General features: G+C 41.0%; 1 protein-coding gene and 1 long non-coding RNA gene across 2 annotated transcripts in view; one reads left to right on the forward strand and one right to left on the reverse strand.

Annotated features, from left to right (window-relative positions):
• Dna2 (DNA replication helicase/nuclease 2) overlaps window positions 1-10,776 on the forward strand; it is a 40,771-nt gene extending 29,995 nt beyond the window's left edge. Inside the window, exons 16-23 of the mRNA XM_045739956.2 lie at window positions 1,165-1,277; window positions 1,699-1,830; window positions 3,522-3,611; window positions 6,174-6,277; window positions 6,419-6,605; window positions 7,221-7,400; window positions 7,587-7,778; window positions 9,543-10,776. Of these exons, the coding sequence (XP_045595912.2) occupies window positions 1,165-1,277; window positions 1,699-1,830; window positions 3,522-3,611; window positions 6,174-6,277; window positions 6,419-6,605; window positions 7,221-7,400; window positions 7,587-7,778; window positions 9,543-9,746 (1,202 nt within the window). The 3' untranslated portion in view covers window positions 9,747-10,776. The remainder of the gene's footprint in view (window positions 1-1,164; window positions 1,278-1,698; window positions 1,831-3,521; window positions 3,612-6,173; window positions 6,278-6,418; window positions 6,606-7,220; window positions 7,401-7,586; window positions 7,779-9,542) is intronic.
• LOC123756706 (uncharacterized) lies at window positions 572-11,558 on the reverse strand. Its single transcript, XR_006772665.2, has 3 exons — window positions 11,345-11,558; window positions 3,925-4,127; window positions 572-1,248 (listed from the first exon to the last, which is right to left on the reverse strand). It is a non-coding gene; the product is annotated as an uncharacterized lncRNA (long non-coding RNA).
• Between the last annotated feature and the right edge of the window lie 5,606 nt (window positions 11,559-17,164).

Here is a 17,164-nt window from a genome sequence, read left to right on the forward strand (position 1 = left end):
TTTCGGTTTTTATTTGTAATTTTCTTACCATGTGGGGTTTGTTTTGTTATACGTACCTACCTTTCTGGGTGCCTAAACCTCGTCAATGGCAGATATGGAAAAAACCCCAACCACAGGGGGGTTTCCAGGGCCATTGCTCCCTGAACCTCTCTGAGGGGGGGGCCAGGTTCTGGCTTGTGTTTCCTGGTAAGCTGAACTCCATAGATTAATGCCCCAGCTAATATATCACTCATTAGCCTGATAGCTCCAGGGAGCCTCCGGGGCTCACCCAGAAAATGGCGTTTCATTACATGCAACGCTGGGTTTTTCAGAGGGCATTAAATGTATGGACCTATATTACATTGTAGAGCTGAGGAATATTTATAATTGTGTAGTGTATGGGGTCTACGTCTGGAGCCCATTTGGGCTTGTAATGTGCTTGCTTTTAGTGCAGACCTGTTGCTGGGGCACACTGAAATAACATGTGCTCAAATTTGTGCAATATTATAATGCTTATAATTTGAAGTGTGATCAATATAATCAGTAAGCTTGTCACACACAGTGGCCAGGGTCACTCCAGACTATACAAAACCTCTGGAGATAAGGTCATATTGTGTTTAGTTTACCTTACATCCCTGTGATGTAAGTCTTTAGTGGCTATAGTACAACACACAATTGTTATTATGTAATACATTATCAGAAAATTTGAAATATTTTCATGAGTATTCCATATTTCCTTTGATATACTGTACATAATTTCAAACTAATTACGTTTAGATATTAATATCAGTTCATCAAATTTAGATGGAGCTGGTTCATATTTTAAAATTTTCTTTTCTTTTGGAATTTATGGGAAACATTAATAAAAATACAGTACCAAAAATGGTCTCAATCTTATTACTTATAATAAATATTTTTGGGTGTGATTGTGCCACATGCTCCAAAAGTTTCTAAACTCTCCCAATAAATAAATTTTGTTATATATAATAATAAGACTTTTTATTTTAAGTAATAATTGCCAGAGAAATGTCTGATCATGATAACTATAAGGGTTTCTAAGCAGAATCCATTTATCATAAATTTCTATTGTAAAAATTGTCAAGTGGCATGAGCCGTCATCTAAGGGTTAATGCTCGAGGCATTAATACATACATGAATTACCCAGTTGTATTATCCCCGCAACAGGCAAAACCTCCATCATAGTTGCCATGGTTCAGCTGATGGTAACGTTGGGGTTGTCTGTACTCCTCACCAGCTACACTCACTCTGCTGTGGATAATATTTTATTGAAACTGAAAGTAAGTCATAGTTATTTTAAAACATTTTAGTATGTTTTTAAGTTTCTAAATTTTCAAGAATTTTAAGTACAGTACATACTGCATTACTTACAGCAACACTGTATGAAGCAACTTAGTTTGGGCTACTTGTTGACTAAGCAAGTTTTTAATTAAAAAACCAACTAACTCTACCCTCCACATCTTTACTCTAGAAATTTTTGTTTTCCATTATGTTAGGATGGCTTATGTTAGTAATAATTGATATTATAAATACTGTATTGATATTACTTGAGCATTTGTGATCTAGTTATGGTCTTAATTTTACAAATGCATCCTATAGACAGGTAATTTTTTTCTGTATCTGGTATACTGTATTGTCATTTAAAAAAAAAATGTACAGTGTGTATATTATTTCCTTTAAGCAAAATGTTTTCTCCACCAGGTGTGTAATGTGGATTTTCTCCGTCTTGGACGATTATCACGTATTCATCCAGATTTGCAGTCATATGCTGATGAAATAGTAACCTGCAAATTTAAAAATGTCTCATCTTTTTCAGAATTTTACGCAAATAAGGTGAGCATATATCTTTTGTTATCATCTTTCTGGGGGGATGGGAGGGAGGGGGATGAGGGAGGGATAAGCTGATGGGAGGTGTCATCAGGGATGACACCTCCCATCAGCTTATTTGACCAGGCTGGGTTGGAGAACTGCCACTGCCATGCACCCAGAGATAGTCCTGGCACATTGGAGACAAGCACCATCATTGTCTGCACCTCTTCACAGCAGAAGAGTTTGTAAGGATCAGAGCTCAACCCACTACAGAGGTTGGCCATGGCAGGAAGGAAAATTTCTAAAACTGAGCATTCCTACAAAATTGTTAGGACATCACTAATTGCCACGCAACTCTGAACCATCTGATTCCTATAAATCGACTAGGTGACACCCCCAAGCTACCTGAGGTTCAGGGTAAGCCATCCCCCCACTCTCTTGCCTGGCAATGTGTTTTAATGATGGAGCTTTCCTGATCTGAGCACTGGATGATTGTCCAGTGTAGAGGCTTTATGCACTGTAATAATATATCATGGTGTGTATGCCAGTTTGTTTGCAAGTCTGTTGCCTTCTTTCTGGGGGGGAGCCCGATTGGCTCCCTGGAGCTATCCAGGCTGATATTGCTAATGTCAGACTTTGTGGCATCAGTCATGTGTATGGAATTCTTTAGGCCTACCAGGGACCATGAGCCAGAACCTGGCTCCCTCAGAGAGGCACGAGGAGCAATGGCCTATAGGAACCCTCATGTGGTTGGAAGCATTCTGTCTGCCATCGACTGGGTCAGGCACCCAGAAAGGTAGGCGTCCCTAAACAAACCCCCTATTCTGGTTAAGAAATTGCTACAGAGAGCCAAACTAGTGGACAGAACTCCCCAAACAAAAACGAGCAAAGGCGCATGACGTCACTACGTCGCCGTGCTGCCGTCTGCACAGCTCCCTGCTCCCCGTGAGGGAAAAGAGGAAGCCCCAGACCCCTCAATCTGCCTCGGAAGGCGAGGGTGTTGATACGCGTTCAGGCCGACTAGCGCGTGGTGGCACGGCGATCGTGCCCAGTGACTATCCCGTCTGAATTCTTCACAAGGATTTACAGTTTTTTGTTGGATTTTTGGCCATTTGTGCATAAAAGTTATTATATATCTCACCATGGGTCCCAAGAAAGTCAGTGGTAAGGCTCAACCTAAGAAAATAGTTGTTAGTAAAGGCAGTAGAGGATGCCCTTTCTTCATTAAAAAAATGTGTGAAGTCTGGGAAGAACTGCAAAGTTTTCTTAAAAAACTCACCCAGATAAAGCTGTAGCAGGCCGTTGCATTGACCTTTTAAATGACAGTGGGATGTCTTACTGCAGACAAGTGTTAAAATGTAGGGAAAAACAAGTGTCTTTATACATATTCTTAGTAAAGCAAGCAAGTCCTAGTGGTATGCAGGCAAAACGTGCCAGAGAGTGCACACCAGTGAAGTCCTCACTGCCTGATGTTATAATGGAAGGGGGGGACTCCCCTTCCAAACAGTAATTCCTCTCCTTTTCCCTCCTCCTCACCATCTTCCATACGCCAACAACAGTCATCAGCAAGGGTAAGTAATAACTTGAACATAGTTTTGTATGTTTATTGTTGGCTATGTGAGGATCATTGGTGAATAGCAACTTTTGGATAAAACTGCATGTACTGTACCACCATTTCTTGTTTACTATATCTCTAATATTCTTGTTTCTTTCAGCTTGTTGTTGCTACAACATGCTTGGGTATCAACCATGTGCTGTTTTCCAAACGAACCTTCGATTTTTGCATTATTGATGAAGCTTCACAGGTGAGCGTAAAAGTTACTAGATTTAAAACAAATCTCTTTCACCATTTTACAATCGCTTCATTATTTACTCTGCTGTCACCAACTTTGATTTTAGATGTAAACTCCTTTCTGGACAAACTACTCCACTGCATCCTCATAATCAGTACATGGCGAAATATCAGCCAAGCCAGATCAACCTTTACATCCCAATACAATCATCTTTATACAATATCTAAGCTGTACCATTAATGGGCGAATGGAGATTAGAAAATTCTGTATTCAGCCCAAAATGACTCCAGAATATATATGCATCCTCATTCAGAAAAGTACTCGCCTTCAAATGGACTGTTAAGTATTGCTCTGCCGTCTGTTATCTGACGGCCTTGCAGCTGCCCCCCATCTATCTTCAGGTTTTAGCATCAAAATGTAAACAGAAGTGCCCCCGCATTCAACTTGACTAATACCTCATCAGTACAAGGTAAAAGCTCAATCCACTTGGTCGCTCTCTTGGGTAAGAATTTTCATGGCCAAGTTCTACTGAAAAAAGAGAAGATAAACATAAAAACAAATGGTACACTTACCTGAGTTGTCGAGTAAAACCAGAAATGGCTGTTAGGGATGTGATAAATAGCTGTTTTGGAGACCCTAAGTGCCTTGAATTGAAAGACAGGGTTGTGAATGGGGGTGCCACTTAGGTTTAAGACAAATGTAGGAAAAACTCCAAGGTCTTAGTCCCTCCCAAAAGCATTGCCAGTTGCTTGTCATTGATTCAGTTTTGTTTATGTTTCTTGGGTTTCTACAGGTCCAGTTAATTTTGTTGCAGTCTTAGCTGGACTTGCTTTTTGTTCCTGTTGTGAGGTTGGGACTATGCATTTGAACTGAGGAAAAGTACTGATTTGATGGCAATTCCTGTTACAGTTTTAAGTGCCAGCTTCCTTCCATTAGCGGACAAACCTCTTCTTGTTGCTGGGAATGTGGCATACCTTTGGTCGCACTCCATTCTTAGGTCTGCTCAAGTGTGTTCCAGTCAGGGGCTTCATTTAAGAATGTAAGATCTCTAGGTTGACTGTTTCTCCTCTGTTGGATTGGGTCCTACTTTGGAATTGGGACCCAGACTTGGTCCCTCTGCTTATGTTGAGGAAGGGATCTGGGTATCTTCTGATTTCTCTTCAAAGCTTAGTAGAACTTGATTCAGTGTGTCTGGTTTTGACATGGGACTTGATATCTTATCTCTTCACCTCTTTCCCCTATGTTCTATGATAGTCAGTTGGGCAGTTTCATTCATTTAGTTACAGATATCTTGAAATTGTTACTGGTTCTCTGGTGCCCTTCTGCAGTGCACACTGTATTGACACGTATACACATGTATGTGTGTGCTTCAGTGTCAGTTTTGGTGCTAGTTGTCATATGGGGGTAGTTGTAAGGTGAAAAGTACCATCCCACTTGACTGTGCTTATCGTTCTGGTGTATGCCTGGTTATGCATGCAGCAATGTGCAGTTTTCGAAATTCGTTGTTTTTATTAGCTTGCTGGAGCTGATTCTGGTGTATTGACATTCGCTATTGCACAGTGCACAGCTCAACAGCTTTTGGAGGCTTGCTGTATGACACTGTTATATCCTGGGGGGATGGCTACACAAGCTCCCTGTGTCAGAAAGTTCTCACTGACTTTTTCAGAGAGTATGGTTCTGGTTTGAGCATTTTGAGATTATTGGTTGTCTGGATCATAAACTCTTGTCTAACATTGCAGAGATTACCTGCTTATGGATGGTTATTGGGGGAGGGGGCCCCTCTCAATAGCTCCACAAGCTAAACAATGGTCCTGTCAAGCTTTAGGGAGATGCCTTTGAGAGGCCTTTGAGAGCAACCCTTGCATATTAGAAGCGAGGGCCAGACTAACACACTCTACAAGGTAGGTGGAGCTTGGGGGATTAGAGATTCACTCAAAACTGAGGAAAACTCTTACCCCATCTCCACACCAGGTGTGGTGCATTCAGGGTCTTTGAAATACAGTATATTGTTCTCCCTGAGAGGTCCCCTCAGGCATGTGTATTCCCCAGGCCTTCTTGGGATATTGCCTCCTCCAGTTGTATGCACTTTCTTAGCTGTCTTTTTGCTGGTAGTGTGTGCATGCATCACTGGCCTTTGGGACTAGTGGGTTCAAGGCTTGCTGGTAGCACTTCTTGACATGGTATTGGGTTCCGATCCTTGGGGTCTGGGTACAGACCTGGTGCTTTCTGGACAGTGTGTCTGGCTGTTCCAGGTTTATTGTAGACAAGAGTGGATCTGAGAGGCCTGGTGCTTCTCCATAAGGCATGTCATACCCAGCACTTAGCATATCGACTGAGGAGGGCTCCTCCGAGAAACGGGTAATGCTCCAAGAAACCGGTAATCTTGTACCTTGTAAAACCAAGGTAACAGGTAATCTTCATTGTATATATATTTGGGCCAAGATATTTATTCTCGTTATACTCGTTGATAATTTTAATTTGTTTTCACCAATATTAGCCAATTCTAAGTTCACAAAATTTAAATATTAAAACACCTATGTCTTTACCATCATTAGTTTCCTATAATCATTTAAGGTTCTTCAAGCTGCAGCACTAGGACCACTTTTCCATGCCTCTCGCTTCATATTAGTCGGGGACCCACAGCAACTGCCACCAGTTGTCCAGAGTAAAGAAGCCAGGTGAGTTAGGACACTTCTATCATGGCCACCTCTCTCAAGTGAGTTCCCTTAAGATGCATAAAATACTGACAAATTAATCTAAAAGTTATGATATTTTTTAAATTTACAAAGTTTAAATTTTGACTTTTTTTATTATCACAGAAATTTGGGAATGTCTGAGTCCCTATTTATGCTCTTGGACTCTCAAGGAGCAACATCAAATCTGACTGTACAATATCGTATGAATGGACCCATAATGAGGATTGCCAACTGCCTTATGTATGATAATCAGTTGCAGTGTGCCAGTCCTGACCTGGAGACTGCCACAGTTCATCTACCAAATTACAGAGTAAGCATCTGTTCAAAGCTGACAGTCTTGTGATTTACATTAATTTACAGTCAATAGTCAAGACTCACAAAGAGCCAGGGATGGAGTGAAGGAGGATGTGGGTACATTCTTTAGCCAAGTTCATTCTTTAGCAGCCAAGTTCTGGGCAGCCAAGCCCCTTCGGCTTGGCTGCCCAGAACTTGTGCATTGGTACCCAAGACCCATTACCATTTCATCAGGCATCTCAGACTTTCATGGCTAATTAGGAGGAGAGCTCATCCCAATCTCTCCCATTATGGAGCTGAACCCAAACTAAGTCTCTATTACAGATTTATGGGGTTTAGACCTCACTGTTTGAAAGGTCTTGCCAACACCCAGTCTTGTTTTCATATAATAGGGACAGAATTGGAAGACTGGCTTTGTAAATGTGCAATGTACTTTGCTTCCACCAAAAGTATTTTTTGGTTGTGTGTGTGGAATCTAAAGTATCCAACACATGGAGGCCCATTATTTTATCTAGTTGGGTAAGTATGATATCTGCTTCAATTCCCTCCAATTTCTGGGGCATGTTGTTATTTAATTTTCAGTTCTGGTAAGGGCTTTTTTTTTTATTTACTCATTTTTTAAATCTTTCAGGGTGTTGTAAGCAGTGGAAGATTAGAATGCTGGCAGGAAAAAGTGTTAGAGCCGAGCTTAGAACACTCAGTGATGTTCTTGGACACCTGTGGAGCTGCCAGCGAAAGCCAAAATGGCTCCAATGTGGTCAACAATAAAGAAGCAGCTGTAGTGGTAGCTTTAATTCAGGCTCTTACTAATGTAGGTTGAAGATGTTTTGGTGAAAATGTTTTTAATGAATTGTTAAGGTACAAGTATTGTAAGTACTGTAAAAGAATGAATTTATATACACCTGTGAAAGATGATAAACTTATTGTGAACAATTTTTTCTAATACAATATACAATACAGTATATCATCTTTAAAAGTGCTTTATTTTCTTCCATAGGCTGGCTTAACTACAGAGGGTGTTGGGGTAATAACACCATACCGTGCTCAGGTAAAACAGATTCGTGACTGCGTGATAAAAGAAGTTACTATGGGCGAGAGGGTAGAAGTCAACACAGTGGACCAGTATCAAGGACGAGATAAGGATGTCATATTGTACAGCTGTGTGCGCTCTGGTGCTGCCCAGTTGGATGTAGGTTCTTACCTTATGTTATCATCCTATACTATATGTATTTTGCAGGTAGTGAGGATTAACTCCTGGGACAAGCTTTTTGCTTTAGAGTACCTGGTGCAACCACTATTTTCAATTTCTTTTGACTAAACATAAAGTATTTATTGCTTCCTATGGTGTAGTAGGTAACACCTTCACCGCGCATGCCTTGCAAGTGAGATTGTCACTAGTTCAACCCCCTGGTGTGAAGAGAGAATTCGACACTCATCTTTAACTGTTTGCCCGTTTATTCAGCAATAATTTGGAAGTATTTATAAACTGATGCAGTTCTGATCAGAGGAAAAAAGAATTTATATAATTCTTAAGATAAGGTATTGGAGGGAAAACCAAGTCTGTAAATTAGACAGTTGTCATCTGCTTCTGTATCCTCTAATAGGGATAACAAAAGCCAAAGAGTGAGTTTCTGACATCTCTTGCTAAAATGCTTGGACCTTGATTCTAAGGTGTACTTTGAAGATAAGCCATCACTTTAAACTCCTTTAATAATATTATTAGTTTTCAAGATTAGTACATGTTCTTGTACATATACCAATAATATATATGCAGCAAGATTTTTTTATTTTATTCTTTTCCTAGCCCCCTTCTGCATCTTGGTGGAGCTTATGATATTGGTATTGCAGGGCCTTCCTTTCAAATCAGGCTCCTGAAACTTGCACTGCCTACCAGGAACCATATCTTGAAGTTATCCTGAGATTATTTCGGGGCTTAGCGTCCCCGCGGCCCGGTCCTCGACCAGGCCTCCTTTTTGTTACACATTCCCAGGAAGCAGCCCGTAACAGCTGTCTAACTTCCAGGCACCTATTTACTGCTAGGTAACAGGGGCATCAGGGTGAAAGAAACTCTGTCCATTTGTTTTCGCCTCCACTGGAGATTGAACCCGGAACCTCAGGACTACAAATCCTAAGTGCTGTCCACTCAGCTGTTAGGGCCCCCTGTAACTCGCTGGCCGCCACCAGGTTGCCTAGGACACACAGGATCCGGCCAAGTACCCTCTTCTTGAATATGCCTGATATTTTACCTTTCCTGCTAAGACCATTAATTCTGTGCCTCAAACTAAGTGATTTTGGTGTCCTTAGGACGTGCTTTTTGTAATAGTGCTTCATAATCATGTTTATACCAACCATCTGCTTACCCAGCTACTCTGTTTCCGCACACTGTTACTGGAGACTTGTACACCGGGGCATGGTTGTGGTGATATTATCTCTCTCTCTCTCTCAGCTGTGTTCTGCTTCTTTCCTGTGCACAAGAATGATTCAAACAAGCAGTGTCCCAAGTATGCCTAGTGGAATCAAGCCAGTCCTGGCTCATTTTCCTGGCACTCAGAACATATTCCAGACTAAGCAAAGTTGAATCTTGGAGCTTTGTCTTGGGTTCAAATTTTGGCCTACCTCGAGTTGTTTAATTGGGCTCAGAACTATGACACTTGTCTAAGTATTTATTTGCAGATGCAGGTTATTCTAAATTTGATGTAAATCAGAGGCTTAAATTGAGCAATGAATATAAATTTTCTCGGTTATTCATAGCTCTTCAATGTCTATAGGCTTCATTTGTCTAAACTCTAATTCTCTGACAATTGGGAATGTTAGTCCAGGACAGGAAGCCTATGGCTTGTTAAGTTCTCTGGCTAAAGGTAAGGCTATATTCATCTGGCCATCTTGACTGATGTAATATTTGTTGACAATGAAATTCTTGCTAATATGGTGTTGTCTCTGTTATATTCTTCAGGTTAGTGAGATTCTTCAAGATGACCGGCGTCTCAATGTGGCTGTCACAAGAGCCAAGTACAAACTCATCATGGTTGGTGATATAGCTAGCCTGCAAGTGTATGCACCTTTCAAAAAGCTTACAGCTATTTTAGAACCTCATCAGATCTACCAACTTAAAGATGGAGAAGATGGCTTTGTATGGCAGGATCCTGTTTCACTATAGTTCATGGCAGAAAGTTGCATAACGTTCATGGTGATAGGTTTTATACTTTAAAATTGTGTAATCATTGACAAGTTTAGATAAATGTTGTACATGTTTATTTTGTATATAGTCTTTGGTTGCAAAATACTAATATAGCCACAAAAGAATACTTTTGACATAGTATTAGGCCACAAGATCTTAATTAATCCATAAAATGTTTAATCTGTGATAACTTGGCATGATATTTAATAAAATATAAGTAAGGCATTCATATATGAGAGTGGGAATTGATATGAAGGAGAGTTTGAGGAGGCAGGATAATTATGCACCTTTCAAATATCAAGATGTGCAACATGTCAACATGGAGAAGACCATCATGAACATGTGGGAAATAAAAGCTTAAGACATTTTTAAGAGCTTAACCAACAACACTCGCCCCTTGCTCTTCCTCCCCCATCCTTCACTCTCCCATTCCCCTTTCCCTCACTCTCCCCTTCCCCTTTCCCTCACTCCCCTTCCCTTACACCCCCTTTGCACCCTCCTTCTCTCGCATCCCCCTTCCATTCCCCCCCCCCCCCTTTCCCTCGCTCCCACCTTCCCTCACTTTCCTCTTCCTTTACTCCCACCTTTCCTTCCCTTCCACCTTCCCCTCACCTTTCCTTTCCCCCCTTTCCAACCTTTTCTCTACAAACAATTCTCAGAGAATGCAGTTTCAGAGATATTTACTTTCACTGACACTTGACATACTGGCTCACTGCTTTCTTATAATTGTATCCACTGTTGACCAAAAAATGAACATTCATTGTTTGCTGTTAAGCTAAAAAAAAATATTTACTAGATTACTATGGATCAGAGTTAATGCTTCACTAAATGTTAGCAATCTGAACCTTCATTTTTTTTATTTTAACAAACAAATTTGTTACAACTGCTGGACCCATAAGAAGGGAAGGCATGAATGTTCAGAAACATGATTTTCAATTTTTTTATTTTATATAATAATTTTATGAGTATATAATGGATTTCTTTGCAGCATTCATCAGTCCAATTAATAGACTAGGCTGTAACAAATTGAATGAGACAGTGCATGTATATTTAAATATGTATTTTATTATTAATAAAATGTTCTTATATTATAATTGTTTCAATTTCTAAACAAATAAAAGTGTAATATTGGACTTAATATTTTAGTGGGGTGAGGCTGAGAGGATTGCTTTGTTTTACATTTTTAATTAAGAAGAATGCACTTTCTTATTTACTCTAAATCATTACAAGACAAAATTGGAAATAAAACGATCAAGAAAACTGAAGGTATTAAATATAAAACAAAAGTTCTTTCGACACTGGTAATTGACTAATATACTCAAACTAAAATTTTAAAATAGAATGTGTTCAAGGGCGGAAGCCAAATTCTTGGGACTAGCTTCATTGTACTGCATAGAATGAATGCCGTGCGCCCCTACCAGCGACGATACTACCTCCTACCCAAAGTCAAATAGGAGCGATGAAAAGCCCAGCTGACCCCAAGGGGAAGCAATCATCGAGCTGCAAAAGATCCCTACGGAGGTAGTTCCCGAATGACTTGTGGAAGATAACCCCCAAGCCACAAGGGCAGTACTTACAGGGCACCCAGGAAAGATGGCCCTAGGCGCATACAGCCCCAGTACTGCATGAATTACTCCTGGCTTGCATACCACCACACAGCAGAACAACTACACAAAGGCACAGCACTGCACAGAGACAGGAGCAAGAGTCGAACGACTGCCACTCAACACATCAGCCTCCAGAATTAGGGTTGGATGACGGGGTTCTGGGGCTCCCTCCTCCCGGGGAGGAGGGAGCCCCAGACTCCCTCCCTCCTCGCCCTGCCCTGGTGACGCTCTATTACTCTCTCATCTATCCTTATCACAACTATGGTATTTGTGCTTGGGGTTCTACTGCACAAAATTATTTGCCCTTTATGCCCTCTAATTATTCAACACAAAGCTGCTATTAGAACAATATCTAACTCTGGCCCCAGACAGCACTCGGTACCCCTTACTCAAATCTTTGAATATGTTAGATATTAAGTCACTGCACATCCTCTCATGTGTACTCTATATATTTAAAACTCTGAACTGCAATGTCAATTCTGAACTTAGAAGCTTCCTAGAAGGTTGTAACAGAACCTTACTTTTAAACATTGTTGTTTGTTCACCAACTTGTACAATTGCTTATTTCTGCCATGTTCCCCACTTTTTTTTTATTTTTTATTCTTTTTTTCAACACAATTTATACCTAATCCCAATTACTATTAAGTTTTAGTCTAAGTTGGGGGTTTTTCCCCACACCTTGCCCGAAACGCTATGCGTACTAGTGGCTTTAGGTATTGTATGTACTAGCTCTATCTATAAATCCAACATTATGTTTGTAAATCAACTATATATGTACTTTCCTGAATAAAATTTACTTTACTTACTCTGTTGGTTTTGTCCAATCACTTTCGGACAGTTTTTATAAGTGTACCATATTACTCAATTTTCTTTGTCAGCTTTTGCACAGTTTTCTTTGACACGGGTGGTTGGTGGCAGGGTAGGTTTCGGTAAATCCTGGTCGCCCTGAACTGGACCATCAATACCTGTGAAGCAATTGAACCACCTCACTTGTCCAGCGAAACACGAAGTGGGAAGCGTTTATGGCTAAGTTATAAAATAAAATGTATTATTATTCATGTCCGTGCCACCTCTTGGGTGACTTAATTTTCATCAAACAATCAATTGTTACTCATTCCACTAGTGTTGTTGCCCCTCCTCCCCTAGAGCTACCAACTCTGCTTATGGCATAGGATATGCGTATGGCAATGTTAAGACACACAAACTGGGTAACAAACTGGACGTCGAATCCCTATTTACCAACGTCCCAGTCGACACAACCATAGAGATGATATTGGACAGAGTATACAGAGACGAGAGCACCCCCAAATTAGACATATCCGAGCCACACTTGAAGAGCCTTCTCGAGGCATGTACAAAGAAGCTCCTTTCATCAGTCCGCAAGGGGACATGTATCTACAAATAGACGAAGTAGCAATGGGCTCCCCCTTTAGGAGCTAATTGTAAAAAATCGCTAATTTTTACATGGGAACCATCGAAGATAGAGTCTTCAGTAGTAGACAAAAATCAACTGTATATTGCCGTTATGTAGATGACATATTTGTCATAGTAAAAGACTCAGATGAACTAATTGATCTAAAAAGCCATCTAGAGAGAGTCAGTACTCCGAGTTACACCTGAAAATAGTGAAAATAACAGTCTGCCTTTACTTGATGTACTAATAATAAAAACAGGAAACTCTTTAAGCACCAGCGGATATACAAAACCTACCAACATAGGATTATGCCTGAATGATAGGAGTGAGTGCCCCCAAAGATACAAAACCAGTGTTCTCAATGCTTATATTCGTTGAGCCCTTACACACTGCTCCGAATGGAGCAATGTGAGTAGAGAGTTTGAAAGAATAACTCAGGTATTGATGAATAATGGATATAGCAACACGGAAATAAACACAGCTATAAGGAGACACCTGGAAAAAAGGTACAATCTTGAACCTAGAACAGAAACCACAACACCTCCAATAAAATTATATTACAAATCAACTATACACAGTGAACATAAAAAAGAAGAAAGAATAATGAAGGAAATAACTCGTAAAGGAGTAAAAAACACTATTCCTAACCAAAACATAGACCTGATCATATTCTATAAAACAAAGAAGACTACCGACCTCATTAAAAACAGCCCGAAGCTGACGGAGAACCCTTTACAGCAGTCAAGCATTGTATACATGTACACTTGCCCCCACGAAGGATGTAACCTTCAATCTAAGTACATAGGTATGACGTCGGCCAAGCTGACGAGGCGTTTGACATGTCATCATCAATCCGGTGCCCCCAGGAATCACATGAGACAAGCCCATGACATCACCCTAACAAGAGAAATGCTGAATAAAAACACTTGTATAATAGACAAAATCCAAGATGTAGGAAGATTACAAATTCTTGAAGCAATAAACATAATAATACAACAACCTACCATGAATACCCAAATCACAGAACTGTTTTCTCTACCCACCGAGAGAGTAAGAACAAGACCGGAACATAACGATGCCATCACAGAAGACACTGCTCAACATAATCACTGAAGTTGCATAATCATTGACTCCTGAATTTAAGATGAATTATCTTGAAAACTGGAACAAGTTAGAGTACTGTAGGTGAGGCGGCGCCCGCCATGGTGGCTCTGATGACCGTAGCGGCGGCAACACCGCGCCCACACATCACTTCCGCTACATTTAATCTCCTTTGTCCTGGTAACTAAAGATGTCAGTTTTGAATGTTTGTGACAGAGAAGCATAGTTAAAATACATTTACAGCTGAAGCCGCTACACAACCAACAAAAGAAGTTTGATTGTTGAATGAGGCAATTATTAAAGTGATAATGGGATTTTTACGCTCTATTTAGTCTCTTTTGAGTTATATATTGCCTTATGACTGTGGCTTATAATATAGAAAGTCTGGCGATGGTCTGGTTGTGTATGGTACACAAGGGAGGTCCCGAGCTAGCGTTGGAAGATCATGATCAGAATTATCAGATACGAGATAATCTTTGAGAGCCTTGACACCACTCGTGCAGTGTCTGGCACCACGGGAGAGATGGTGTCGTCCTTAAGTCCACTACGGGCTCACCATACCCCGTGCTATTTGCAACTTTTGTTCCGAGAAGTTGAATCTTCAACAACAACAATGGTGTCGCCCTCACTGTGCGTTGTGACATATACAGTGAATATTTTGTTCTCAAGCAGATGTCTGTATGTGATGTTAGGTGAAATCACATGAGTAACATTAGCTTGTAACTCTTATGGTACATGAGTGCTCATCATATAGTTTCTTAAAGTTTTTTTTTATTATTTGCATTTTGCAGTCATAATTTAGAAGATAACGCGCAGAAAAATCTACGACTAGGATTTTATGATCATTCATATTGAAGTGTTTGTATAATGCTGTTCTTTATGACTGGCCTTCAGTGGTCAGTAATACTGGTAATTATGTCCCGGTGTGACGGTAGTAAAGCTTGTTACACACTGTGAGGGATGGCTAGGCTTTACTTGTTACACACTGTGAGGGATGGCTAGGCTTTACTTGTTACACACTGTGAGGGATGGTTAGGCTTTACTTGTTACACACTGTGAGGGATGGTTAGGCTTTACTTGTTAATACTGTGTGAGGGATGGCCAGGCTTTACTTGTTACACACTGTGAGGGATGGTTAGGCTTTACTTGTTAATACTGTGTGAGGGATGGCCAGGCTTTACTTGTTACACACTGTGAGGGATGGCTAGGCTTTACTTGTTACACATTGTGAGGGATGGCTAGGCTTTACTTGTTACACACTGTGAGGGATGGCTAGGCTTTACTTGTTACACACTGTGAGGGATGGCTAGGCTTTACTTGTTGCACATTGTGAGGGATGGCTAGGCTTTACTTGTTACACACTGTGAGGAATGGCTAGGCTTTACTTGTTACACATTGTGAGGGATGGCTAGGCTTTACTTGTTACACACTGTGAGGGATGGCTAGGCTTTACTTGTTACACACTGGTTAGGGATGGCTAGGCTTTACTTGTTACACACTGTGAGGGATGGCCAGGCTTTACTTGTTACACACTGTGAGGGATGGCTAGGCTTTACTTGTTACACACTGTGAGGGATGGCTAGGCTTTACTTGTTACACACTGTGAGGGATGGCTAGGCTTTACTTGTTACACACTGGTTAGGGATGGCTAGGCTTTACTTGTTACACACTGTGAGGGATGGCCAGGCTTTACTTGTTACACACTGTGAGGGATGGCTAGGCTTTACTTGTTACACACTGTGAGGGATGGCTAGGCTTTACTTGTTACACACTGTGAGGGATGGCTAGGCTTTACTTGTTACACACTGTGAGGGATGGCTAGGCTTTACTTGTTACACACTGTGAGGGATGGCTAGGCTTTACTTGTTACACACTGTGAGGGATGAGTAGGCTTTACTTGGGAACAATCTTCTGGTGCCTCCTGATGATGAGTGATACTAATGGACGTTAACTTCTTTCAAAATCTTACTAATGAAACAATTGGGTAATTTTACTTTTCTGAGCGTAGATTATATTGATCTCGCTGACCACTCACAGACGAGCGAAGTGTTGTTCTTTAATCCTCAGCCACCTGACTTACCCTCTGACTCCCACACAACTTAGAATTTCATTTGAGGAACTAAATAAGGAAAACATCTCTGATGACATTTCGTAAACAAGTTTCATAATTTCCATATTCTCATAATTTGCTAAAAATACCCCACACACGAGAGCAACAATGCCGGCCTTGTGGCTGTGAGAGCAGAGCTCGCTGACAATACTTCACCATCTCGGGCCACATGCCCGTCCAGGATCCACCTTTGTGTAAAATAAAATATTTAACATTTCTCGACATTTGCAAGAAATTGTGCGTAATAGCAGAACCGGAGTCTGTATGTTGACTCTCTGATCTACGGATCTCTTGTACTCTGATCCACGAATCTCTAGTACTCTGATCCATGGATTTCTTGTACTCTGATCCACGGATCTCTTGTACTCTGATCTACGAATCTCTTGTACTCTGATCTACGAATCTCTTGTACTCTGATCTACGAATCTCTTGTACTCTGATCTACGAATCTCTTGTACTCTGATCTACGAATCTCTTGTACTCTGATCTACGAATCTCTTGTACTCTGATCTATGGATCTATTGTACTCTGCTCCACGGGTCATTTGTACCTTGAACAATATATTCATTTGGGTTTTGTGCTTTTGTGACCATTGTTGACAAGATGAGTCACAGAGATGCTAGGAAGTTTTCTTTTAGCGTGAGAGTAGTGGAAAAATGGAATACACTTAATGAGCAGGTTGTGGAAGCAAACTCTATTCATACTTTTAAAATTAGGTATGATAGGGAAATGGGACAGGAGTCATTGCTGTAAACAACCAATGGCTGGAAAGGCGGGACCCAAGAGTCAATGCTCGATCCTGCAAGCACAAATAGGTGAGTACACAGGTAGTCTGGTAGGTCTGGTAGTCTAGGGGTCTGCTGAGCGAACAGCGAGCAGGACTAGTAATTCTGTGGCCTGGGTTCAATTCCCGGACCAGGCAGAAACAAATGGGCAAAGTTTCCTTCACCCTGATACGCCTGTTACCTAGCAGTAAATCGGTACTTGGGAGATAGACAGCTGTTACGGAGCTGTTTCCTGGGGTGAATGTGTGTGGGAGGGGGGGGGATACTTAGTAGTTAGTTACAGTTGATTGATTGTCAGGTGAGAGGCGGGACCAAAGAGCCAGAGCTCAACCCCCCCCCCCCGCAAGCACAAGTAGGTGAGTGTACTCTTTCTCTCTCTC

Source organism: Procambarus clarkii, chromosome 26 (assembly GCF_040958095.1).
Source record: "Procambarus clarkii isolate CNS0578487 chromosome 26, FALCON_Pclarkii_2.0, whole genome shotgun sequence".
Lineage (NCBI taxonomy): Eukaryota > Metazoa > Arthropoda > Malacostraca > Decapoda > Cambaridae > Procambarus > Procambarus clarkii.